A 27,403-nucleotide genomic window follows, 5' to 3' on the forward strand; every position below is an offset into this window, starting at 1 on the left:
CATTTGTTTAATGATAGCATTGGTCTAGTAGAGGAGAATTTGATGATACAGGAAGAATTCACTTGAGTATATTAAGGACAGACTGTTAGATTAATCCGCGTATTTTATTTTATTTTTATTTTTTATTTTATTTTTTTTGTCTTTTTGCCATTTCTTGGACTGCTCCCGTGGCACATGGAGGTTCCCAGGCTAGGGGTCTAATCGGAGCTACAAATGCCGGCCTACGCCACAGCCACAGCAACGCGGGATCCGAGCCGCGCGTCTGCGACCTACACCACAGCTCAGGGCTCACGGCAATGCCGGATCGTTAACCCACTGAGCAAGGGCAGGGACCGAACCCGCAACCTCATGGTTCCTAGTCGGATTCGTTAACCACTGCGCCACGACGGGAACTCCCTAATCCGTGTATTTTAAAGGGGGAACAAGAATTGCCTGGGTTGGAAGGGAGAATATAAATAATTTTTTAAGAGACCAAGTGAATTTAGGCATGCACGGCATGTTTGGGGACTGTCAAGCACGTATTTTAGCTGGAACAGAGTTTTCTTTTAGGCTAATGATAAGACATGTGGTAGGCAAGAGCCAGATCAAGGAGGACTAGTATAGTAGACCATGAAGCTGGAATTTATTCTGAAGCCAGGATCCTCTGAAGGATTTAAAACTGGGTAAATACATTTTTGATAGCATTTTTAGAAGATAAGATGAAGGAAGACCAGTTTGGAGATTGACAAAACTGAAAGCAGGGAATGCAATTAGGAAATCATTATCATCAAGGTAAGAAACGGGGTCTATACCTTGTCAGTGGGTATTAAGGAGGCTGGTACAGTTTTGACAGCACCTTATGGAGTAAACTCATCAGCAAAACAATGATGTCTGATCAGAATAAGCAATGAGGGAGAACTAGATCTATCAAACTGACTCAGATTTTCTTGCTTTGGAGACTAGGAGCTGCAAGGAGTATAAGATTAGGTGAAGAGTAGTTTCATTTTTGACGTTTATAGCATCACCCATATGGTAGTTGACTGAAGATGTATAGTAGTCAGATACTTGGTTCTCTAGTATATATGCAGGTTCTGGCCTGAAAATAATTACCTAGGTGAGGCACCACCGTAAAATCCTACTTGTCAAAGTGTCTCAGTGAGATTGGGTTCAGGGGAGGAAATCATCTTAATGACAGCCTGGCAAAAAAACGTTTATAAGGCCGCAGCTTCAAAGCGTAGTGTAACAACCATTTGTATGGATAGACTTTGTAGTTTGTGGACATTACCTTTACAAAACATCTCTGCCCAGTCTTGGCCTGTTTATTTTAAGTGCTTTTTTAACATTTAGTACTTTTCAAACAGAAGGATTTTTTAAATGATAAATTTGGAAATTGACCATAAAATTTACCTTTTTGTCTTTATTAAGATTGAAGAATTGGAGGAGAAGCTTAATGATGCGCTTCATCAGAAGCAACTACTAACATTGAGATTAGACAGCCAATTGAATTTTCAACAAAAGGATGCCAGGTAAAAGTTATAAAAAGCAATAATACCTATTTAGCAGTTAAAAGTGACATCATTAGCTATTTATGCATGCGTTTGTAAGCTAAAGTAGAGAAATTTTAAATCAAAGATGGTAATAATTTTTACATCCAAGCTAACAAAAAACTACTTGATGCAGTACACAAAGTACAAAAAGTGAAAATCCAACATTCATTCAACAAACATTGCTGAACCATAGATGACATGGAAGCTCTCTAAACTCAGCACTGCTTAACCGGCTGGATGGACTAACCTTTCTTCATTTGCTCTCTAAAACATACTGATATATTCTTATGGCTTATTGAATTCTCCTGGGTTAAAGTACCTTCTGTTTGTCTATATACCTTTCTAGCTCAGTTGTGTGCTTATCAAGAGTCTGTTGTATTTATTCTCAAATATGTCTATGCCACTTGTTCTTATTATACTTAGATACCTTAATTAAAATTATATTTAAAAATGAGTACAAAAGAAACTTCAAGAGCTCCCATCGTGGCTCAGTGGAAACGAATCCAACTAGTATCCATGAGGATGTGGGTTTGATCCTGGCCCTGCTCAGTGGGTTAAGGATCTGGCATTGCCGTGAGCTATGGCATAGGTTGCAGACACAGCTTGGATCCCATGTTGCTGTGGCTGTGGTGTAGGCTGGCAGCTCTAGCTCTGATTCGACCCCTAACCTGGTATGGCCCTGAAAACCAAAACAAAACAAACAAACAAAAAAGAGATAACATTTCTATACAAACTATAATGCTGTCTATGAAAAGGTGTTTTTAATGTGAGTGACTAAAAAAAAAAAAAGTCATCAAATTAAGTGTAAGCAAGAGATGTTTAGAGATTAGAGGCAAAAATCAAATCCATGAAAAGTATCCTTAGATTTCTTCCCAAGTGTCTTTTAAGATCTCCCACTATTGTAATAAAGTTGAACTTAAAAATCATGAAAAATAATTTACAGAATAGCAAAACACAGCTGCATATTCAGAAATTTTCAGACCCTATGTACAAAACTTTGCAGATGTTTATTTCTATATTTTAATTAGAGGTATAAATATATAAAGTAGCTATCTTTTCCTTTTATAAGATTTCACTATTTAACTAATATTTTAAGGTTTTTTTGTTTGCTTTTTAGGACCGCACCTGTGACATATGGAGGTTACCAGGCTAGGGGTCAAATTGGAACTGCATCTGCCAGCCTACACCACAGCTACAGAACACCAGATCCAAGCCATGTCTGGGACCTGTACTAATAGCTCACAGCAATGCAGGATCGACTCTGCATCCTCATGGATACTAGTTGGATTCGTTACCACTGAGCCACAACAGGAACTCCTTACTAATATTTTTAAAACTTACCTGACCAATTATCAGCCATTACCAGTGGTTCTCAAATTTTAGCATGTATCAGAACCACCTGGAAAACTTTTGAAAAAAGATTGTTGGGTCTTGCCCTGAGATTCTGATTTAGGTAGGGTCCTGAGAAATGTACATTTCTACTAAGTTCCTTGATGCTGCTACTGGTTCAGGGATAATACTTTGAAAACCACTGCACTGGATGATAGGGTTAATTCTTTAGACATTTGATCAAATTAAAGGAAGTGGACAGGGCAGTTAGGTTCTCGCAATAATCGTCTTGATAACTGATGGTGGTGCAAGGATTAGATGTGGGGTTGAGGAGAGAAAGGGAAATCAAGGATTATACCAACATTTTTGGTCTGAATAAGTGAAAGAATGGAGGTGCTGTCAGCTAGGATGGTGGAACCACAGCAGAATAGGTTTGTGAGTGGGGAGCAGGAGTTCAATTTGGAACATGTTAAATTAGAGTTGTATTGGAAATTGATGTCATGAAAAGTCTGAGCTAGAGATAATAAATCAGGGAGTCATTAGAATATAGATAGTATTTAAGTCATGAGGCTGGATGAATTCACCAAGGGAGTGAACACAGACGGAGGAGAGGACCGAGTACGCCAACATCAGGACAAACTAGATAAAAAGACTGAGAAAGTGCCACTTTGTCCTATTCGATAAAATAGAAAAATGAAGAGGAAAAAAATATTGTGTCTTGGAAACCAGATGAAGGTAGCATGGGGAAGGAGAGATCAGATGTCTCAAGTGCTATTGATAAGGATGAAAAGAACTGAGAATTGGAGTTCTTGTCGTGACGCAGCAGAAACGAATCTGACTAGGAACCATGAGGTTACGGGTTCAATCCCTAGCCTCCTTCAGTGGGTTAAGGATCTGGTGTTGCCGTGAGCGGTGGGTGTAGGTCACAGATGCGGCTCGGATCTGATGTGGCTGTGGCGTAGGCTGTGGCCTAGGCTGGCAGCTGTAGTTCCCATTGGACCCCTAGCCTGGGAACCTCCATGTGCCACAACTGCGGCCCCTAAAAAGCCAAAAAAAAAAAAAGACTACTGAGGATTAATTGATCATTAGCAATCTGAAGGATATTGGGGACCTTGAGATCTTGTTAGGAAGGTGAAAACCTGGTTGGGCTGGGTTTAAGAGTAAAGGTGTGTAGAAGGTGTGTATAGACAGCTTTGGAGAAACAAAAGGGGCAGTGAAATGGGGTCCAAAATTGTGGGGTTTTTTTTTGTTGTTGTTCACTTGTTTTAAGATAGGACAAAAAACATTTTTATGTTGATAGGAGTGATACAGTACAGAGGGGGAAATACAGATGGTCCCTTCCTGCGCAAAATTTTGGGGTAGGCGGCCAACGGTGTTCACTGCATGTATTCCTTGAGAAAGATGATTATGTGCAAATGACTATTTTCATTCCTTCACTGGTTGGATGAATAAATTGTGATGCTTCAGTGTTGTCATCTAAAAGAGGTATACTTTGAAGTACCTGGATAAAGACAAATGAAAATTACTTTAATAAGTAGGATCCAAAGCAGATACATAAAATGTATACCTTAAGCAGAAGAAATGTGAGTTTTAAAAGTTATTAAGAACATTAATCTTCTATAATAATTTATGTTGCTACACATTTAGTAATTAGCATTGTCATTTTAGGTTGAACTGGTTAAGTAAATAGGCATTTAGCTGGAGCCAAAAATACTATTAAACTTCTAATTTTTTAATTTTCTGTTACTGTAGAAAAGGAACTTTGAGGAAAATTAAATCGCTGAGTTCTTTTTAACCTTGCCATGCATTCTCTCCTGATGTAGAAAATATCAAGAACTAATGAAACAAGAAATGGAAACTATTTTATTGAGACAGAAACAACTAGAAGAGACAAATCTTCAGCTAAGAGAGAAAGCTGGAGATATTCGTCGAAACCTACGTGACTTCGAGTTGACAGAAGAGCAATATATGAAACTAAAAAGTTTTCCTGAAGATCAACTTTCTATTCCTGAATATGTATCTGTAAGTCTCTTGTGTCATTAAAAAAAAAAAAACCTGCATATATTTTCAGGCTAAAATTACTGTTTATATAGTAGCCATAACTTTTTAAGTACCTAATTGATAAATTTTTTTATGGCCCTGGTCCAAAGATCTGAATGGTGTTCAGATCACCAAATTTTAAAGGGTCTTGACCGTTGATCTCCAAAGTCAAGCAATAAGTAGAGCTCTGAAGTTAATGGCTGGATAATCCACAGACATGAATTATTTTATCGCAAACTGTGGCTGTTTGTGATGTACTGAAAATGAAAGATTGCGGAGATGACAGATTAGTGGTTGCCAGGGCTTAAGAGTAGTAGGGGAAGGAGAAGCATAGCATGAGGGAGATCCTGATGAATCTAGGTCAGGATCTTGATTGTAGTGTTGGCTACACAAATCTATACACAGGGTTGATTTACGGCAGTCATCACAAATTTTTTTGGTACCCACATCCATTATTGAGGACTCCAAAGAGCTTTTGTTTATATGGACTATATCTGTTAATATTTACCATATCAGAAATATCAGATACCATAGTAATACCATTATACCATATTAGAAATTTTTAAGCTGCAAGAACACATAAGCACACATTTCATTAGCCTGAGCGGTGATGAAATCATCACACATCATCTAGCCACTGGCAAATGCTGTCTAATGGGAATAGAGAATAAAACAGGCAAAAAAAATCTTATTGTTACTAGGAAAATAATTTTGATCTTTTGGATTTCCTGCAGGGGTCTCAGAGTGGCAAGGTAGGGCCTGGGGTCCTAAGAACACACATTGAGAACTGCAAGTTTGTGTTATATAGAGGTCATTTCACCCCGAGATGAATTTTTTCATCTATAAAAGGGTTAATAACAACACTTTTTATTCAGTATCTTGTAATAACCCATAATGGGAGAGAATCTGAATAAGTATTTATTTTTTGTTTTTGTTTGTTTGTTTTTGTCTTTTTAGGGCTGCACCTGCAGCATATGGAGGTTCCCAGGCTAGGGGTCTAATCGGAGCTACTGCTGCTGGTCTACACCACATCCACAGCAATGCGGGATCCAAGCCGCATCTGCGACCTACACCACAGCGTCTGTGACTTACAGCTGCTGGTCTACACCACACCACAGTAACTCCAGATCCCTTAACCCAACGAGTGAGGTCAGGGATCGAACTGCAACCTCATGTTTCCTAGTCAGATTCGTTTCCGCTATGCCACAACGGGAACTCCTGAAAAAGTATTTATATGTATATGTAATTGAATCATTGTGCTGTACCCCTGAAACTAATCAACATTGTAAAATCCCCATACTTCAATTTAAAAAATAATAATAATAACAGCACCTTTCTATTGCTGTAATTGTGAAGATTGACTGTGGATGTGTATCTAAAATGCTTAGCATAGTGCTTAGAACATAGTAAACACATAAGAAATATTATCTGCTATTTTTGCCAGAGAGGTGATTTCTACACTTGACTGTCATTTGGATAAGGCATCCAGATGAATGATTTCCTATAACATGGAGTACTATTTTTTTTGTCCAGCTTTCTATTTAAATAGCTCAAATATAATTTTTCTGCCCAAAGTACTATTCAAAACCCATTAAATACCTCAAGTGCTGTCATTGAGGCTTTTTCCATAAGAGACAGAAAGTACCCCATTAGTGGCAGTTATACATATTTTTGCTCTTTGGTTTGTTAACGTTCCTTGTCTTTTGCTTTCAGACAGTATTCTCCTAGCTGGTTAATTATACACAGAGTTGTTGTATCAATTACTAGCCTTAGGACTTGCCTCTTACCAAACATGGTTCTCTTGCAATACAGTAATACATTAACGTTTCAGGCTATATTCATGTACAGTAAATAGTCCCTAATTACCCTCTCTTAATTTGTCAAAAGCTTAGTTTTGTAGGGACTTGTCAGATGGAATGCTTTACTGAGTTAGGATAGGCAAATTCCCCTGAAAGCATGGTGAGACATGGCAGTGGTAGTAAGCAGAGCTTCACCAAGAGCCTGCAGTGTATTTAGGCGCTGGGGATAGAGCAGTGCACACCAGATAAAAATTCCATCCTCACAGAGCTTACATTCCAGTGGGGCAACACACAAAAACTGCCACCTATAAGGATGCTCTTTTAAATCAGCTTAAGGGAATCAGGGAGGTTTTACTGATGGGGTGAAGGAAGTGAAAGCATGAGTCATACGTTGATGTGTGGGAAGAGCTTTTCTTTCTCTTTCTTTCTTGCTTTCTCACTTTCTTTTGTATTATTTTTATTATTTGTTTATTTATTTATTTTTGGCCACGTTCTTGGCATGTGGACATTCATGGGCCACAGATCAAATCCTTGCCCAGAAGCAACCCAAGCTGCAACAGGGTTAACACCAATTCCTTAGCCTGCTGAGCCACAGAGGAACTCCAGGAAAAGCCGTCAACTCTTCAACACTTGGTGTGTTCAACAAATAATAAGCCAGGAGTTCCCATTGTGTCTCAGCGGTAACAAGCCCGACTAGTATTCATTAGAATGTGGATTCGACCCCTGACCTTGCTCAGTGGGATAAGGATCAGCATTGCCGTGAGCTGCAGTGTAGGCTGCAGACATGGTGTGGCTGTGGCGTAGGCCAGCTGCTACAGCTCCGATTCGACCCCTATCCTGGGAACCTACATATGCTGTAGGTGCGGTCCTAAAAAGACAAAAAAGAAAAAAGAAATAATAAGCTGGTAGTGTGGAGTGAGCAGTAGTAGGAGGTGAGAAGTAAGGAGAAAATGGAGTATAGATAGAAGAGAGGAGAGAAAGACCGTGTCAGGGAGGGGGAGTTACAGATGATCTGGGCCTTGAGGGCCTAACTGAACATTAAGATTTCATAAAGTATGATGGTCAGGGACATTTAACAATCGTGTTGTTTTAGTTTTGTACAAACAAAACTTTAGTGTACAGGCATATAATCTGAAACCCCTTAACACTTTCTTTTATTACCTTAATACTTGTACTACTGATAGTTTTGAATCCTATTCATTAGCAAATTGTAATTGTAATTTGGGTTTCAAGACTGCTTATTAATTTGATTTTTTTTTTCAAAGATCCGGTTCTATGACCTAGTGAATCCATTGAGAAAGGAAATCTCTGAACTGCGACTGAAGAAGAATGAGCTGTTAGAAGAATTAAGTGAAAACAAAGGTCAACTGAAACAACTGACTGAGGTTTGTATAATTCTGATCCCTGGTGAGACAAGGCTCCAAGTTTTTCTATGGGGAGTTTCTTAAATTTGTAAAAGTCACCGATAGAAAAATGGGACTTGAGGATGCTCTTTGTTGTGATTCTTAATAAAGAGTGGGAAGGAGTTAGATTGGAAATAGCCATCTTAAGGATTGACAGGCTAATTCATGATATTGACCTGTAATCCATGGTTGAACATTTTGTTACTGTAACTCATTTCATTCTCAGTTCTTCATTGCAGATTTGCCTTCTTGGTGAAATGAAAGGGTGTCCTAGTCCATTTATTAGTCATTTTGCCTCTTCATCAAATACAGTTAGCTCTCCTACTAGCTGTTCAGAGCACGTGCGCTAATCTACCCCATTGATGCCTGGTGCTGTGCTAGGTCCTCACAGCAGTGAACACACAGAGACAGTGAGCACCTGGCCTTCCAGAGCTCAGATTTCAGATTCTAGTAGGTTAGTTAGAACCTTAGATGATATCTTGACACCCTTTATATATTTGTTTATTTTTTTGGCTGCACCTGTGGCACATGGAAGTTCCCAGGCCAGGGATTGAACCCGTGCCATGCAGCAACCCAGGTGCTGCAGTGACAATTCCAGGTCCTTAACTCCCTGCACCATAAGGAAACTCCACAATGTTCATTTTTTTGTGTGATCTTGAACAAGTCATCTGTCAAATGGAGAAAATAATAATGTTTATCCATTCATTTCATTGAGTTGCCCACATTTCTGTTTCAAATGTGATTTTTAGCAAAGTTGCATATAAATGCTATTTTGTGCCTTATTTCAAGGGCAACTTTTATCAAAAATCTATTATTGAGAAGTAATCATAATTTATATTTTGATGCTCTAATTTGCTGCATTGTTAATGCTGGGCTGAATCTACTTAGGTCACTAATACAGAGCCAGTGTTACAGGCGAGTGACAGCTTAGCTTACTTCTCATAGGAGCACTGAAGTTGGCAGAAGCGATGCCAGGGAGGCAGATGTGCTGATATGAACCTTGCTGCAGGGCTCTGTTGTGGTTGTTTTTTCTGCTACTCATCTGCCTCATTGTGCAGGTAAATTGTTTTTTACATTTAGAAAGATAGTAAAGAACAAAGTTAGAAGGTCTCAGTTTGGTTCCTAACTAATCTTGCAGCCTCAGGCAAATCATTTAAGTTCTATCATCTCTGTAAAAATGCCCAGAGCATCCATGGTGGTGGTGGTGGCAGCAGCAGTGGCAGCCACACAGTTTGTTGGGAACAAGGCAGACGAGTATTCAAACTTAGTACCACAGTGCCTTATGACACCTCAGCAACTCTCCTTACTTTTTAGAGGGAGACCTGGAGAAGCTTTCTATCCTCATTTCTGTTAAAACACCTCTAAGAGTGATTTCTCCAGAACAAAGTCTTCTTTGGGTCAAAAAGGGGGGGTGGCTTGGATCTCTAAAATTATCATTATTATGTGATATATTTTTACTGTGTGGTAAAGCAAGTCTCTCTACTCTCAAGGGACAGTGATAGCCTCGTATCCCAGATTTTAGTTTGTTTCAACCATATCAGCACTCTAATATTTTAGTGTCATGAAAACAGATAACTAATATTGATTTCATTCATAAGATTCCTGAGTGTTTTTAATGCACCAGTAGCTTCTGAACACAGAAGCAGTTTTGTGAACTTGTGTTAGGGTTCTCCAGAAAATCAGAATGAACAGGATATGTAAATGTATATTGAGAGAGACATGTTTTAAAGAATTGATGGTAGAGGCGTGGTGAGTCTAAAATCTGATGGAGTAGGCTGGCAGGCTGAAGATTCAAGAGAGGGTTGCAGTTCAAATCCAAAGACAGTCTGCTGAGAATTCCTTCTTGCTCAGGAGAGGTCAGTCTTAGTTCTGGTAAGGCCTCAGCTGATTGGATGAAGCCACCACGTTATGCCAGGTAAACTCGGAGTCCACTGATTTAAATGCTAATCTCATCTAAAAAATACCTTTACAGAAACATCTAAAATAATGTTTGACCAATTATTTGGGTACTATGGCCTAGCCAAGTTAACATATAGAAATAACAATCAGGAGTTCCCGTGGTGGCGCAGTGGTTAATGAATCCGACTAAGAACCATGAGGTTGAGGGTTCGGTCCCTGCCCTTGCTCAGTGGGTTAAGGATCGGCGTTGCCGTGAGCTGTGGTGTAGGTGCAGACGTGGCTTGGATCCGCGTTGCTGTGCTCTGGCGTAGGCCGGTGGCTACAGCTCCGACTCGACCCCTAGCCTGGGAACCTCCATATGCCGCGGGAGCGGCCCAAGAAATAGCAACAACAACAACAACAACAACAACAAAAGAAATAACAATCATAGTATCTTTCCATGTGCAGGTTTGCCTCTTAAAGGTTTATTACCTCTCAGCTGAAAATATAATCCTCTCTCTGAAACTTTTTGCTAAGCTTAATAACATTATAATAGAGAATTGAATCACCATTGGGGAAAAAATATTTAAGCAGTGTCTTAGATACCTGTGTAATAAAAAGTCCTAGAAACTCAAGAATGTAATTTAAACATAATAGAATTACTTTTGTATTAAAGACACCATTAATGTTAAGATTCTTCTGATCTGTGATAAACCATGATGGAAAAGAATATAAAAAAGAATTTATATCGCTTTGCTCTATAGCAGAAATTAACACAACATTATAGATCAACTATACTTCAATGAAAAAAAAACCAGGAGTTCCCTCACTGGCTTAATAACGAACCCTACTAGTATCCATGAGGATGTAAGTTCGATCCCTGGCCTTCCTCAGTGGTTTAAGGATCTGGCATTGCTGTGAGCTGTGGTTGTCACAGATGCAGCTTGGATCTGACATTGCTGTGGCTGTGGTACAGACCAGCAGCTGCAGTACTGATTCATCCCCTAGCCTGGGAACCTCCATATGCCACAGGTACGGCCCTAAATGAAAAAAAAAAAAAAAAAAAAAAAACCTACAACCACGAAAAGTTAGATCCTTTTGTTCCGTCAAGGGCCTAGTACAGGTCAATTTGCCTAACACTGAGAAAAAATAGACTAAACATTTTTAAAATAAAAGTCAAACCAACAAGGACTTTTTTAAAAAAGTAGAATATAGTGAATAAATGTTAATATTTTACATTAAATTTTGTTTAAAAGTATATTTTGGGGTTTATTTTTTTTTGAAAAGGTTTGTTGAATTATTTTCTGCTCTGGTATTTGAAAACTCAAAGAAACTAGTTTGAGTTTCATCTCTGCAACTTAATAATGGTGTGATGATTTTGGATAAAAAACTTTGTCTTCTCTACCCTCCCTGCAGTCTCCATCTATAAAACAATGATGAGAATATGTTAACAGCTACGTCACTCACATGGTCATTACTATGAGAATGAACTTCATTCAGTACATAATCACTGTACATCTACTATGTAGCAAGCTTTGCTCGAGGTGTGTGAGATAACCTCTGAAGAAAACAAAGATCTCTGGCCTTGTAGAATTTATATTTTAAAAGAAGTGCAGGGGGAGTTCCCTGGTGGTCTGGTGGCTAGTATTTGGGGTTTCTCTGCTGAGGCCCAGGTTTAAGCTCTGGTCTGAGAACTGAGGTCCTACATCAAGCCACTGTACACTACAGCCAAGTCAATACATAAATAAATGATAAACAAAAGGAGTGCAGGGAAACAAGGACCAAGGTGTGAGCTCCAGGGCACGTCAGTATTGAAGTGTAGAATAGAGAAGGAGGATTTATTAGTGACATAAGGAAACCAAGAGATTTTCATGTCCAGGAAGCCAGGGGTGAAAAGTTCATTAGGAGGAGAGTGATCAGTTTCTGCTGCCAATAGGTCTGGTAAGATGAAGACTGGAAATTGCCATGATGTTTAACAGGATCAATGGTAACCTTGCCAAGAGTAGTTCCAGTGTAGTGGTGGGTTAAAAGTGTGAATTCAGGGAGTTCCTGTCATGGCTCAGTGGTTAACAAATCCAACTAGGAACCACGAGGTTGTGGGTTCGATCCCTGGCCTTGCTCAGTGGGTTAAGGATACGGCATTGCCGTGAGCTGCGGCATTGCCGTGAGTTGTGGTGTAGGTCCCAGACACAGCTGGGATCCCACGTTGCTGTGGCTACAGCTTCGATTTGACCCCTAGCCTGGGAACCTCCGTATGCTGTGAGAGCAGCCCTAGAAAAGGCAAAAATAAATAAATAAATAATAATAAAAAATAAAAGTTTGAATTCACTGTGTTTAAGAGTGAGTAGAGGGAAAGGAGTTGGAGACAGAAGTCTAGACAGCTCTTTCAGTGGAATTTTGCTGCATAGGGGAATAAAGGGATATGGTTGAAGACGCTGGGAAATGGAATGAAAGAGAGGGTTTGTTTTGTTTTTTAAGGTGGAAGAAATCACAGTTAACGTACACAAAATAGTATTTAGTAAACTATAGGAATTTCCAATTGTCAATAACGATAGAAAGGCATTCATCTCCTTTTTATCCAGCAGTGTAACATGTAGTTAGACTTGTGTTTAAGACTCACAACTTCAGTGTGATCCATGTGATAAAAAAGAATCATCTGTGTTTGGAGCATAGTCGGTAGTATATGCTTCTGTAATTATGATATTTGGGGAAAAGTGTTAGAACACAGGTGTTTTTTTATTTTTTTTTTATTATAGTTGATTTACAGTGTTGTGTCAATATCTGCTGTACTTTGAGCAAAGTGACCCAGTTATACATTCTTTTTCTCACATTATCCTCTATCATGTTCCATCACAAGTGATTGCATATAGTTCCCTGTGCTGTTATCTCACTGCTTATCCACTCCAAATGCAATAGTTTGCATCTACTAATCCCAAACTCCAGTCCATCCCACTCCCTTCCCCTAGGCAACCACAAGTCTGTTGTCCATGTCCATGAGTTTGTTTCTTTTCTGTAGATATATTCATTTGCGCCATATGTAACATGCCAGATATAAGTGATATGTATTTGTCTTTCTCTTTATGACTTAATTCACTTAGTGTGAGAGTCTCTGGTTCCATCTGTGTTGCTGCAGATGGCGTTATTTTGTTCTTTTTTATGGCTGAGTAGTATTCCATTGTGTATATATACCACATCTTCTAAATTGGTTCATCCATTGATGGACATTTAGGTTGTTTCCGTGTCTTGGCTATTGTGAATAGTGCTGCCATGAACGTAAGGGTGTTTTCAATAAAAGTTTCGTCTGGATATATGCCCAGGAGTGGGATTGCTGGATCATTCAGTAGTTCTATATTTAGTTTTCTAAGGTACCTCCACATTGTTTTCCATAGTGTTGTACCAATTTACATTCTGACTGAGAGTGTAGGAGGGTTCCCTTTTCTCCACACCCTCTCCGGCATTTGCTATTTGTTGACTTACTAATAATGGCCATTCTGACTGGTGTGAGGTCGTACCTTATTGTGGTTTTGATTTGAATTTCTCTAGTAATTAGTGATATTGAGCATTGTTTTCATGTGTGTGTAGGCCATCTGTATGTCTTTAGAGAAATGTCTATTCAGGTCTTCTGCACATTTTTCAATTGGGTTGTTTGGTTTTTTTGCTGTTGAGTTGTATGAGTTATTTGTATATTTTTGAGATTAAGCCCTTGTCAGTTGCATTATTTGCAACTATACTCCCCCATTCCATAGGTTGTCTTTTTGTTTTTTTATGATTTCCTTTGCTCTATATAAGCTTTTAAGTTTTGTTAGGTTCCATTGCTTTATTTTTTATTTCTCTTGCTTTGGGAGACCTAAGAAAACATTTAAATGAATAATGTCAGAGCATGTTTTGCTAGTGTTCTCTTCTAGTTTTATGGTGTCTTGTCTTATGTGTAAGTCTTTAAGCCATTTTGAGTTTATTTTTGTGCATGGTGGGAGGGTGTGTTCTAGTTTCACTGATTTACATGCAGCTGAGCAGTTTCCTAGCACCACTTGCTGAAGAGACTGTTTCCCATTTTTTATTCTTGCCTCCTTTGTCGAAGATTAATTAATAGGTGTCTGGGTTTATTTCTGGGTTGTCTCATCTGTTGCATTGGTCTGTATATCTGTTTTTGTACTAGTACCACACTGTCTTGATTACTGTAGTTTGTCGTATTGTTTGAAGTCTGGGAGGGTTCTGCCACCTGCTTGTTTGTTTGGTTGGTTGGTTTGTTTTCCCTCAGCATTGCTTTGGCAATTCTGGGTCTCTTATGGTTCCATATAAATTTTTGGATTATTTGTTCTAGTTCCATGAAAAATGTCTTGGGTAATTTGATAGGGATTGCATTGAATCTGTAGATTGCTTTGGGCAGTATGCAGTTTTAATGATATTAATTCTTCCAACCCAGGAATATAGAATATCTTTCCATTTCTTTGACTACTCTTTAATTCCCTTGATTAATGTTTTACAGTTCTCAGCATATTAAGTCTTTTACCTCCTTGGTCAGGTTTATTCCCAGGTATTTAATTTTTTGTGTGTGATTTTAAAAGGTATTGTATTTTGATATTTCTTTTCTAATATTTCATTGTTAGTATACAGAAATGCAACTAATTTCTGAATGTTAATATTGTATCCTGCTATTTTGCTGAATTTGTTGATCAGTTCAAGTAGTTTTTGTGTGGAGTCCTTAGGGTTTTCTATATACAGTGTCATGTCATCTGCATACAGTGAGAGTTTTACCTCTTCTCTTCCTATTTGGATGCCTTTTATTTCTTTTGTTTATCTGATTGCTCTGGCTAGGACTTCCAATTCTATGTTGAATAAAAGTGGTGAGAGTGGGCATCCTGTCTTGTTCCAGATTTTAGTGGGAAGGCTTTCAGCTTTTCTCCATTGAGTATTATATGTGCTATGGGTTTGTCATAAATGGCTTTGATTATGTTTAAGGCATGTTCCCTTTAGACCCACTTTGGTAAAAGTTTTTATTATGAATGGATGTAGGATTTTGTCAAATGCTTTTTCTGCATCTATTGAGATGATCATATGGTTTTTGACTTTTGTTAATGTGGTGAATGACGTTGATTGATTTGCGTATGTTGAACCATCCCTGTGAACTTGGGATGAATCCCACTTGGTTGTGGTGTATGATGTTTTTTGTACATTATTGAATTTGGTTGGCCAAAATTTTGTTGACAATTTTTCAGTCTATATTCATCAAAGATATTGGCCTGTAATTTATTTTTTGGTAGTATTTTTGGTTTTGTGATTAGGGTGATGGTGGCATCATAGAATGTCTTTGGGAGTGTTCCTTCTTCAACCTTTTGGAAAAGTTTAAGAAAGATGGGTATAAGTTCTTCATTGTATGTTTGGTAGAATTCTCCTGGGAAACCATGAGGTCCTGGACTTTTGTTTGTAGGGAGTGTTTTTATTACATATTCAATTTCATTTCTAGAGATCGGTGTGTTCACTTGATCTTCTTGATTCAGTTTTGGTGGGCTGTATGTTTCTAGAAAGTTGTCCATTTCTTCTAGGTTGTCAAATTTGTTGGCATGTAATTGTTCATATTATTCTCTCTCTCTCTCTTTTTTTTTTTTTTTTTTTGTATTTCTGCAGTGTAGATTGAGATTTCTCCTTTTTCATTTCTTATTTTGTTTATTTGAGTTGTTTCTCTCCTCTTGGTGAGTCTAGCCAGAGGTTTGTCAATTTTGTTTATCCTTTCAAAGAACTAACTCTTAGTTTTATTGATTTTTTTTCTATTGTTTTTTGAAATCTCTGTTTTATTGACTTCTCTAATTTTTATGATTTCCATTCTTCTGCTGACTTTAGGTTTTTGTTGTTCTTTTTCTAATTATTTTAGGTATTTGGTTAAGTTGTTAATTTGAAATTGTTCCTCTATTTTTGAGGGAGGCCTGTGTTTTCCTATGAACTTCCCTCTTAGCACTGCTTTTGCAGCATCCCATAGATTTTGAATGGTTGTGTTTTTGTTATCATTTGTTTCGAGGTATTTTTTCATTTCCATTTTGATTTCCTTGTTAACCCATTGGTTTTTTAGTAGCATGTTGTTTAGTCTCCATGTAGTCATTGTTTTCTCATTTCTTTTCCTGTGATTGATTTCTAGTTTCATCCCATTGTGGTCAGAATATTCTTGAAATAATTTCTATACTCTTAAATTTGTTGAGGTTAGTTTTGTGCCCCAGCATGTGGTCAATCCTTGAGAATGTTCCATGTGCATTTGAAAAGAACACATATTCTGATTTTTTTGGATGTAATGTCCTAAAAATGTCAATTAAGTCTAACTTTTCTATTGTGTCATGTAGGCTCTCTGTTGCCTTCTTGATCTTCTGTCTGGAGGATCTGTCCATTGATGTGAGTAGGGCGTCTCCTACTATTATTGTATTCCCCTCATTTTCTCCTTTTATGTCTGTTAGTATTTGTTGTATGCATTTGGTTGCTCCTATATAGGGACATATATATTGACAAGTGTAATATCCTTGTCTTGGTCCTGAATGGATCCTTTTATCATTAAATAATGTCCTTCTTTGTCTTTCTTTGTGGCCTTCGTTTTAAAGAATATTTTGTCTGATAAGAGTATTGCAACTCTCCCTTTCCTGTCTTTCCCATTCGCATGAAATATCTTCTTCTATCCTCTCACTTTCAATTTACATGTGTCCTTTGCCCTAAGGTGAGTCTCTTGTAGGCAGCATATTATATGCTTTTTTTTTTTTTTTTTTTTTTAGGACCGCACTACCCCCAGCATATGGAGGTTCCCAGGCTAGGGGTCGAATCAGAGCTGTAGCTGCTGGCCTACACCACAGCCACAGCAGTGCGGGATCTGAGCTGCATGTGTGACCTACACCACAGTTCATGGCAATGCCAGATCCCTAACCCACTGAGCACGGCAAGGGATCCAACCTGTGTCTTTATGGATGCTAGTCAGGTGCATTAACTGCTAAGCCATGATGGACACTCCTTAGCTCTTTTCTTTTTTATTTATCCAGTCTGCCATTCTGTCTCTTTTGATTGGAGCATTGAGTCCATTGATATTTGAGGTTTTTTTTTTTTTTTTGTCTTCTTAGAGCTGCACATGCGACATATGGAAGTTTCCAGGCTGGGGGTCGAATTGGAGCTGCAGATGCCAGCCTATGACAGCAACACCAGATCAAAGCCAAGTCTTTGACCTATACCATAGTTCACAGCAATGCTGGATCCTTAGCCCACTGAGTGAGGCCAGGGATTGAACCCATGTCCTCATGTATTCTAGTCAGGTTTGTTATTGCTGAGCCATGATAGCAATTCTGATGTAAGGTAATTATTGTTAAATATGTATTTATTGCCATTTTAAACCTTGTTTTCCAGTTGCTTCTGTGTTTCTCTTTGTTCCTTTCTTTTTTGGTTGTATGATTTCCTTTTATTTGTGTCCTCTTTTTTTTTAGTTTTTCTGAATGTATTATTTGGTTTTGATTTGTTGTTGCCCTATTTTTCAAGTGTGTTAACCCCTTCCTATATCTGCTTGCTTTAGCCTAGTAGTCATATAGGCTCAAACACATTCTAAAAAAAAATAGAGTCTAGATTTTCTTACTTTCCTTCCCTACATGTTATGATTTGATGTCCTTTTTTAACATGATCATGTTTATCGTTTTTCTGTTCCTTGTGTTTACTGCTGCTTTTACAATAGGTTGGTTTTTTGGGTTTTCTTTTTTCCCCTTTAGATCTGGATACTGGCTTATTTGTGATTACTTTCCAGTTTTGATTTCCTCCATCCTATTTCTTACTTTCTTTTATTTGGAGAAGCCCTTTCAGTATTTCTTTTAGAATGAGTTTAGTATTGCTGTACTCTTTCAGTTTTTGTTTGTTGGAGAAATTCTTTATTTCTCCTTCTATTTTACATGATGTTCTCTGGGTAAAGTATTCTAAGCTGTACATTTTTCCCTTTTAGAACTTTGAAAATATTTTGCCACTCGTCTGGCCTGTAGTGTTTCTGTAGAGAAGTCAGCTGATAGCCTTATGGGGCATCTCTTAAAATTAACTCTTTGTTTTTCCACAGAGGTATTTATTGATTGAATTACGCCTGATGAGTTTTAAAGAACTTCATATTCTATATAGTGGTTTTTAAAAATAATAATAATTTATTTGCAAAGTGAGGTCATTTATCTCTTAATTAGGAGAGTTTTAATTGTATATGCTCTTTTCACAAAAAGGTGGGGCTCAGTGTAAAAACCAACTGAAGAATGTGATTATCACATTCCTTATCACCAGGTAGGGAAGATAGAGATTATGGTCATTAGAGGAAGGTTTATAAAAAGTTATCATCAAAAAGGTTATTAAATTAGCAGGGGAAGTAGTTATGACCACCTAATTTATTGAAAGTACTAAATGAAAGTATTAGCTTTTCAGTTGGAGATATGTTTTTGCTTCCATTACCTGAAATGTTCTCCTTTTGGTGCTTTTTACCCAGTGGCATCTAAATTTTCTTTCCTCTTCAATATGTGTGCTATATAGAATATTTAATATGGGTGACTAAAGGCAGGCAGTAAGAAACACAAAAATGCTCATTACACATGTAATTTTTCGTAGTGGTATCATTAATTTTAAGTCCCTGGACCTCCCCTAAAATATAAATTTTCCTTTCAACTTTTGTCAGAGGAAATTTGAATTTCTTCCTAAAGGGAATAAATATTTTATTTTGTCATGAGCAGATTGAAAATGCATCCAGTGAAAGATAATGACCATTGATTTTAAGCTCTCCTAAATTTGACAAATAAAAGGAAGTACTACCTTGTTCAATAAATAGTAAGATATAAGACTTAGGACCGGGTCATAGTATTAATAGTTGTGATCACTATTAACTAGCTGATTTTTCATTAAGACATGATCCTTATTTTTCATATTATTTTCTTTGAATGATCTCATATAGGATTCAGCAAATATAATCTTTAGTTTATGTATACTTAGTGTTGGATATTTTAAAGCAAGTAACATGGGTCTTATAAATGATGCTGTATAAATTTAAAGTTGAATAAAATGTAAACTTTGAAAAATAGCATGACTAGATGGTATTCACACAAGAGATTTAAAGAACTTCAAGGATGAGCTTGAAACTGTAGCGAGTATATAATCTTGTTATCAAATAGAGCAATTAGAGTAGGTTTAATTGCTTGAAACTGGTAAATTGCCTGCCTGTGATCCAGAAACTGAGAACACCAAGAACTACAAACTGATAAACCACATTTCTGTCATTACTGTGTTTGTGGAATGGGTGAAAATTAGGATCACTGAATACCTACACAATTATAAACCTTTGGAAGAAAGTCAACAAAGAGTTGACATTTATAATACTTCACTTGGGTGAAAACTGTACATGTGTATAAAGAGAGAATAGGGAATGAAATATGTAGATTTCAAAAAGCCATTGACAGGCTTCTAAATTTTAAGTTTTAAAAAATTTGACAGACTTAAGAATTGTTATCCTTAGTCCTTAGGAAATTGTCTTTTCTTTAATGATTGAAAGATGAGAGCCAAAAAGTAGGAAATGAATGAAAAATGAAAATAGAAGTATTTTCCAGAGATAAATAAGTCCAATTTTATTTGGTACTTAACATCTTAAAATTGTATTGGAAAGGAAGCAAAAAGTAAAATCTCGAATTTACAGATAGCAAAGTTTTCCTGAGTAGCAGAATATTAAACTAGTAAAGCACATTGGAGGAAGTTCTCAGAAGATGAGTAGTCTGACTATAACCTATGTATTTTCTTTTGTATAACCTCTCAGTTTATGTTCCCAAAATTAGCGTAACCAAAATTGGTCATCAGCCCTAGAGAGTGTATTTTTTTTCCTGCTTTATTATAAAAGGTTTCAAGGAGTTCTCATTGTGGCTCAGTGGTAACCCGACTAGTATCCATGAGGATGTGGGTTGATCCCTGGCCTCACTCTGTGTTAAAGGATCCAGCATTGCCATGAGGTGTGGTACAGATCTCAGACATTGCTCAGATACTGTGTTGCTATGACTGTGGCATAAGCTGGCAGCTACAGCTCTGATTGGACTCCTAGCCTGGGAACTTCCATATGGCACAAGTGCAGCCCTAAAAAGACAATAAATAAATATAAGTGTTCAAGCATAGATACTTCGAAAAATAATTGCAATGAACCCCAGAATACCCATCACCTAATTTCTGCCATTAGCACATTACTATACCTATCTTAATTACATACCTTTCCACCTATCCATTTACCACTCATATGAAGTTGCCAGACCATTATTTCTTAAAATATCATTAGTACTTTTTTATTGTTGAGTAATAGTTAATTGTATGGATATATTCATTCTCCAGTTGATGGGCTTTTGAGTTGTTTCCACTTTGGAGACATTATAAATGAAGCTGGTACAACATTTGAACATTGGCTTTTGTGTGGACACATGTTTTCAGTTTTCTTGGGTAAAATTTAGGAGTGGGATTTTTCACTTCTGTATTTACATTTGGTTGCTTATTTTTATTTTCCTGCTGTTCATTTATTCATTATGAGCATATTTTCCTTTATACCTTGGAGAATAGTTGTCTGCTGCTAATTCCAAAATCTGGGTCACCTAAGAGTTGGTCTCTGTTGAATATCTTTTCTTTTGAGAATGGGTTACAATTTTCCTGTTTCTTCAAAGGTTGAGTAACTTTTAATTGTTTATTTAAATCATGGAGTAAATTTAGATCTTAACATTGTAACTGTTACCTGGCTGAGTCTCTGCATTTTGACTGTGCTGATGATTTTGTTTTAGCAGGAATGTAATTTGTTTGTACTCAAAGTGTTTCTTGGACAGCAGCTCAAATTTCAGTTAGGTTTTTTGGCCTTAGTGGACTGGCTTAGGTCTTTTCTACCCATTTATTGTTCACAGGTCAGCCAGAGGTTTGGCAGAGATTATCCCTAGAACTCAAGAGTTCCCCATCTTTGGCTCCCTCTAGAATTCCCTCCTTAGTTTAGAATAGCCGAATTGTCTGAAACTCTTTTTCTGGTTCTTTAAGCTAGAAAGACAAAGGATTTTCTATTATACTGTTATCATCCAACTTGGCACAGAGTAGGCCTGCCTTCCAGCTAAAAGACATTTAAAAGAAAAAAAGAGAGACCAGGAAGTTCACCCAGTGTTGTTCCCTTCTTCCTCATGTAGATGGACTCCCCTCTAGAATATGTCTTATTTTGACTACATTCCTGTTTCACATTTTGTTGTTTTAGTTGTTTTACATTTTGTCTAGAATATAAAGTTGTATCTGCGGTAGAGTTGGTTGGATGAGCACTTGAAGAACCATTACCAGAAGTGGAACCACCTCAAAGTTTTGTTCTTCGCTTTGTTCTAAGTGAAGAAAGAAAACCCAATCTGTGCATGTAGAATATCAGACTTTAAAGTCGCTCTTTTCCCTAAAAAGAACCTTAGCTTCATTGAAAAATCTTTTTTTCAACATATTTAAATTAATTTGGTACTGACATGGATGATGATGTATTAGGCATTATTAAAAAAAATATTGGAAGCAAAATAAAACACATCACTAGACTGTGAACAAAATATCCAGTTTTGAACATTATAACTTTGGTTTTTTGCACTTCTTACCTATTAATAATTATTGAGTTCCGTGTATATATATATATGTATATATATATTCACCCATAAAGTTCAGAGTTTAGAAAGTAAAATCTGGTTTTGAGCAGTAAAGTTTACTAACTGAAGACATATGTGTCAAATGAATACTAACAGGTAGGGAAAATGTGACTGATGTTCATAAAATTACAAAGTCGTAAAATCACAGAAGTTGAGGACTAACTTGTTACAGGATAAACTCAGAACAAATACAAGGAGGTACTATTGTTTTGTAGAACAGGTAGCAAATTAATAGAAATTTAAAAGAGAAGGCAACATCTGATAAATATAAATGCCTCAAAATGACAAGATCACAACAATTCATTGTAGTTCACTAAGAGAAACTAAGATATTTGTTAGTTATGTCTCTTGAGTTTTGAGACTGGGCATTTAGAAAACAAACTTTCCACTCCTGGATTGAGTTTGTCTTTTCAAAAATGGTTTTAATTTTTTTTTAACCACATGGTGGCGGCATATATCCATTTATTTTTTTAACCAGTTTTGGGCTACTCAGAAAACCTTGTCATTTTTGACCTAGAGGCCAAAATGTTACAATACATTACTACCTTATTTTCATTTATATTCCTTATTTCGTGTCAATTGCCTTAAACCAATCTAATACTACGTTTTCCTAATAAAATTCAGTAGCTCTATAACTGGGAGATAGAATTTTTAAGAACTGAAACTTTTCTGGCAAAACATGTCTTCAGATCAAAGCTGTCTCGGCTATTATGCCAATTTCATAATTAAAGCTAAAAAAAATTTGGAGATGTTAAAACCCCACAAGTACACAGTTAATTCTGCCTCTCTTCATATAATCTAGTTTATGGCAAAAATGAGATGAAAACTGATTCACAAATGTATATAGAATGTGATTTTTGACCTTTAAAAAAGAAGTTATTCTTCCCAAAGTGCTAATTTTAGTTGATTTCTGGCATCTTCTTTCATGATTTTTTCCACATCTTTCATTACTCAGAAATAGTATCTAGATACTAACACTGGAAAATAGGGCTCATCTTTTACTTCAAATTTAGAGTTTGTTTATAAGTGTCAGTAACACAGTTTAACTACAGCATATCTTGATCTGTATCACATACCTGAGCTTGTGTATGGCACTGAGTGTTTTCCTAAGTGCTATACTTTTTATTTCCTATTTATGAAATCTCTTTAAAACAGATCAGAATTTGGGTCCAGTACATGTAGCTAAGCTATGTGCAGCTGTTGTGCTATCGTAGAGTTATTTCAGCATGCTTCTTTGACTTTAAAAGAAAGTAATGTTGACAATACTATGTGGGCATTTTTGAATCTTACTTAATAAAACTATAAAATTTTATGAAGAAATGGTGAAATATTTTTCTCTTATGAGAATTTTGGTAACTAGGAAGCAAGAAGAGAGTTTTGTTCCAGAGACTTCCTTGTTTAAGAAACATAGTTACATTTGTTGAAAAAAATCCTGCAAGATCACCTTGAGGCTCATCTTAAGTATTCATTATGTGAGTAATCCAGTTAATTTCATTCGAATGAAAATGAAGTTGTTCATCAATGATACATACTTGTTATTCAGGTTTTTTTATTTCAAAGGGTATTAACTATTTGTTTCCTGAAGTTTCTTTTTTGTCTGCCCAGCTGATGAATTGCAATTTTCTTTTTTAAATGCATGTTTGTGCTGATTTCATCAGTTTTAATTATTTTAGAGAATATGACTAATTCACTAGTAAACAATAATAGTTTTGCCTCTTCATATTAAATTTGAGTAAGCACTGCTTAAAATTTAGATCTTCCATAGGTTCTGATTCTGATTTGAGATGGAACTAAGAATCTCAATTTTAATAAACAGCCTAGGATTCTAATGTGGCAGGTTCATGGACCATGAACACAAATCTCTTGTTGTTGTTTTCTTATTAAGGTCCAAAAATACTCCATATTCTTGATTAAATTTCACATTTAAATTTTATGTATTATTAATGCTATAATCTTCTTCAATGTAATTAATGTTTATAACATCCAAGAGTGTAATTAGAATAACACTAGTTGTCACGTCACTACTTGTATTTTCTAAAACCCATTTCTTAACCTATACCTCTAAAACCTCTTGCTGTTTTACAAACCTGTTGTATTTTTACAAATAAAAGTTACAGATAAAAATTCACGGGGAGGGGGGGAAAGCTGTAATGCAGGCAATGTTAAATATGATGTTATCAGGGAGAAGCCTCCCTTAGCTGATTGTTTTATACATGCTATAAGAGGAAACAACTTTTTAAAGAGTAATATGACCTTTTTTTTTTCTTATCTGCCACTGTGTCTATTATGATTTTAAAGAAAGCCAGTAGCACTGTTAATTTTTAAATTCAGGGAGAAATTTTGAGGGGTTATTAGGTCTCGAGATGAAATTTTGAAACCAGTGGCCACTGTATTATGAGAAGGGAAAGCAACTCAAGAGGGACCTTACCGGATACCTTAGCTTAAATCCAGGTATGCTGTGAACACTTTGTTCTCTTGCTCTATGCATCTCAATCCAGATTGTGAAGACATAATTTGGAGTAGCTAAGAGTTCTTTTTAATCACTTTTAGCTTTATAATTTAATTTATTGATCTAAGAAAATAATAGGTGCCTTTACTAGATCACCTGAATAAATAATTTATACTAGAATATTGTCCCCCCTGGTATTCATGCCCGTGTTTGCATTTGATTTTGTCATCGCTGTAGCATCACAAAAGTTAATTTTAAAAACAACCATCAACTTACTATACAAAGTATGCATTTCAGCCAAATAATGGCCAGATGCTACCATGGGTTACTGTATGAATAAAGGTTTCACAGTTGAACTAGAGAAAAAGAGTGTCAAATAGGGTCATTTTACTACTGGGTATAGCTATGCCAAACATAAATCTACCTCAAAACTAAATCAACTAGATGTAATATTGGCATAGAAGCAGAGAAACGTCAGTAAAACAGACTATAGAGATCGATGTAATTGTATACTACAATAGTGGTACTTCAGTTCAGTTGAAAAAGAATTTTTTTTCTAGAAGGCTCCTAGCACAACTAGTTGATATTCATCTGTTAAAAAAAAGTTGGTCCTCACATTTTATACCTTATACATATATTAATTCCAGTTGGATCAAAATTTTTAGAAGGAAATCTAGGCCATTGCTTCAGTAATCATGCAGATTCTTAACTTGGGATCTGCAGGCCTCTAGGCGGTATGGGAAAAAAATGATTTTCACTTCTTATTGAAATTTAGCATTTCCTTCAATTACAGATAGATACAAAGACCACAGTAGGGTTATTACTGCCTATGATCCTGTTAGCATTAGAAATCCTTTTTTTTTTTTTTTTTTTTTTGTCTTTTTGCCTTTTCCAGGGCCGCACCCACGGCATATGGAGGTTCCCAGGCTAGGGTCCGGCCTACGCCAGAGCCACAGCAACGTGGAATCCGAGCAGCCACGTCAGCGACCTACACCATAGCTCTTGGCAGCACCGGATCCTTAGCCCACTGAGCAAGGCCAGTGATTGAGCCTGCAAGTTCATGGTTCCCAGTTGGATTCGTTTCCACTGGGCCACAACGGGAGCTCCTGATCTCATTTCTAACGCATTAATAAAATGGCATATGTAACTTTTTAAAATATTTTGAGGGAGTTCCTGTTGTGGCTCAGTAGTTAATGAACTCAACATAGTATCCAGGAGAATGGGAATTCAATCCCTAGCCTTGCTCAGTGGGTTAAGGATCCAGTGTTGCCATGAGCTGTGGTGTAGGTCGCAGATGTAGCTTGGATCCCGTGTTGCTGTGGCTGTGGTATAGGCTGGCAGCTGCAGCTCCCATTTGACCCCTAGCCAGGAATTTCTGTATGCCACGGGGGTGGCTGTAAAAAAGAGCAAAAAAAAAAAAAAAATTCAACAGTTTGTTTACAGTATACACCTGACCCTTGAACCACATGGGATGCTGACCCTCTGCACAGCTGAAAATCCACATAACTTAGTCATCACCCCCTATCAGCAGTTTTTCATCCTTGGATTCAATCAACCACAGATTGTGTAGTACTGTAGTGTTTATTATTGAAAGAAGTGGACCCATGCGTTCAAACTTGTGTTGTTCAGGGGTCAGCTATAATTCGTTTCCTTTGTAAGTCTGTGTATTTTGATTTTTGATTTTAGAAATGTTAGTCTCAAAAGGGATTACAATTATGAACAGATTGCTGATGGGGTCCATAGCACAAAAAGAATTCTGAGAATCCCTAATTTAGGTGATTATTAACAGTGCTTCTCAAACTTTAATGTGAGTATGAGTCACCTGGGTATCTTGTTAAAATGAAAACTGACACAGTAGTTCTAGAATAGGGCCAAGACTGTCATTGTAAGCATGGCTCTTGGATGTATGAGCGCTCCTGGCTGTGCCAGTTTATGACTGCACAGTGAGTAGCTAAGTTCTGGACCGGGTTGTCTAATAGGGTGATTACAGCCACTTGTGGCTGTTTAAATTTTGGCTCCTCAGTTTGGTTAGTGACTACCATGTTGGGTGTACAGATAGAAAGCATTTTCATCATTGTAAAAGTTCTGTTGGACAGTGCTATTATAGAGTTTGGGATAATCTTAAGCAAAACAGAAACAGAAAGCTTTAAAAAGAGACCAAAAAGAAAACACAGGCAGTTTAAAGTACGCATTTGGGGAAAAAATTAGAATCTAGGTGATCAAAGTTAATGTCATCACTGTTTTAAAGCTCTTAGGAATTAACGTGAAAGGATAACCCAATTAAAAAATGACAAAGACTATAAATAGACATTTCACAAAAAGTGCAAATCCATATGGCCAGGTGCTTACACTAACTAGCATTTTGAGAAATACAAGTAAAGTGACAGAACTCGGGTTGGCAAAAATTGAAAAGGCCTAACATCTATGTAGATATAAGGAAAAAGATACATAATGTTACTGGTGGAAAAGTGAACTGCTGAGTCTTTTGGAAGATATTTATCATCAATTAAAGTGGAAAATAAGCATTCTTCAGCACAGCAATTGCACTGCTGGACTCTGTCTCATAGAATAAAATACTAGAACATAAGTCTATGTGTACAAGGTTCACTGCAGCAGGTGTTGGAAGCAGGAAGAAGGAACAGGAAACAATAAATGCCCATCAATAAAACAACAAGGGAATGGTTTCATAAACCATGGTACAGTCTACACTGTGGAATATTGTGCAGTCGTTGACAGGAATGAATTTGAATATCAGTTCATTTAGGATTTTTACCTATCTTCCCATTTTATTGTGTGTGAGCATGAATATATGGACATTGAGACAAATAAAGATACATGTCACTTAACATGAGGTTGTTATGTGGGGATGCAGATGTGAGTCAAAGAGGAAGAAAGAGAGCAATAAAAATAAATAAAATTCCTGTTTTTAAACTTGTCCATATGTATGATAATTCTACAATACATATCTTTTCATTTATAAAAATTTATGAATTGTGTTTCTGTATGTTTAAACTGTTGAAAGCATTTAAAATAATTATAGTAATTTACTGATCAAACAAAAGTGGCTTTCTTTTGCCATGAATAAATCCCTGCTTGTTGCACCATACCTCCTCATTTGCTTCAAGAGCTAAAATTATTTGAACCTGACTGTAAATTGATGAATAAACTTAATTGTTTATTCTTTCTGCCCAGACTTATCAGTACTTTTAATGCTTATCTAAATCTCTTAAAACCCATGGGAATCCATACTTTTTTGCATTGATATACTTAAATTCTTTGAGGTATAAGAGAGATTTTAAAGATAATTTACTCACTTGTCTATTTTAAAATG

At 36.7% G+C, this 27,403-nt stretch overlaps 1 protein-coding gene across 7 annotated transcripts in view; it reads left to right on the top strand.

The window, feature by feature from the left end:
- PIBF1 (progesterone immunomodulatory binding factor 1) overlaps positions 1-27,403 on the top strand; it is a 286,663-nt gene that overhangs the window by 11,097 nt on the left and 248,163 nt on the right. For all 7 annotated transcript variants that reach the window (XM_021065663.1, XM_021065658.1, XM_021065659.1 and 4 more), the window contains exons 3-5: positions 1,405-1,505; positions 4,679-4,877; positions 7,960-8,079. In XM_021065663.1, the coding sequence (XP_020921322.1) occupies positions 1,405-1,505; positions 4,679-4,877; positions 7,960-8,079 (420 nt within the window). The remainder of the gene's footprint in view (positions 1-1,404; positions 1,506-4,678; positions 4,878-7,959; positions 8,080-27,403) is intronic.

This window comes from Sus scrofa, chromosome 11 (genome assembly GCF_000003025.6).
Source record: "Sus scrofa isolate TJ Tabasco breed Duroc chromosome 11, Sscrofa11.1, whole genome shotgun sequence".
Taxonomy (NCBI): domain Eukaryota; kingdom Metazoa; phylum Chordata; class Mammalia; order Artiodactyla; family Suidae; genus Sus; species Sus scrofa.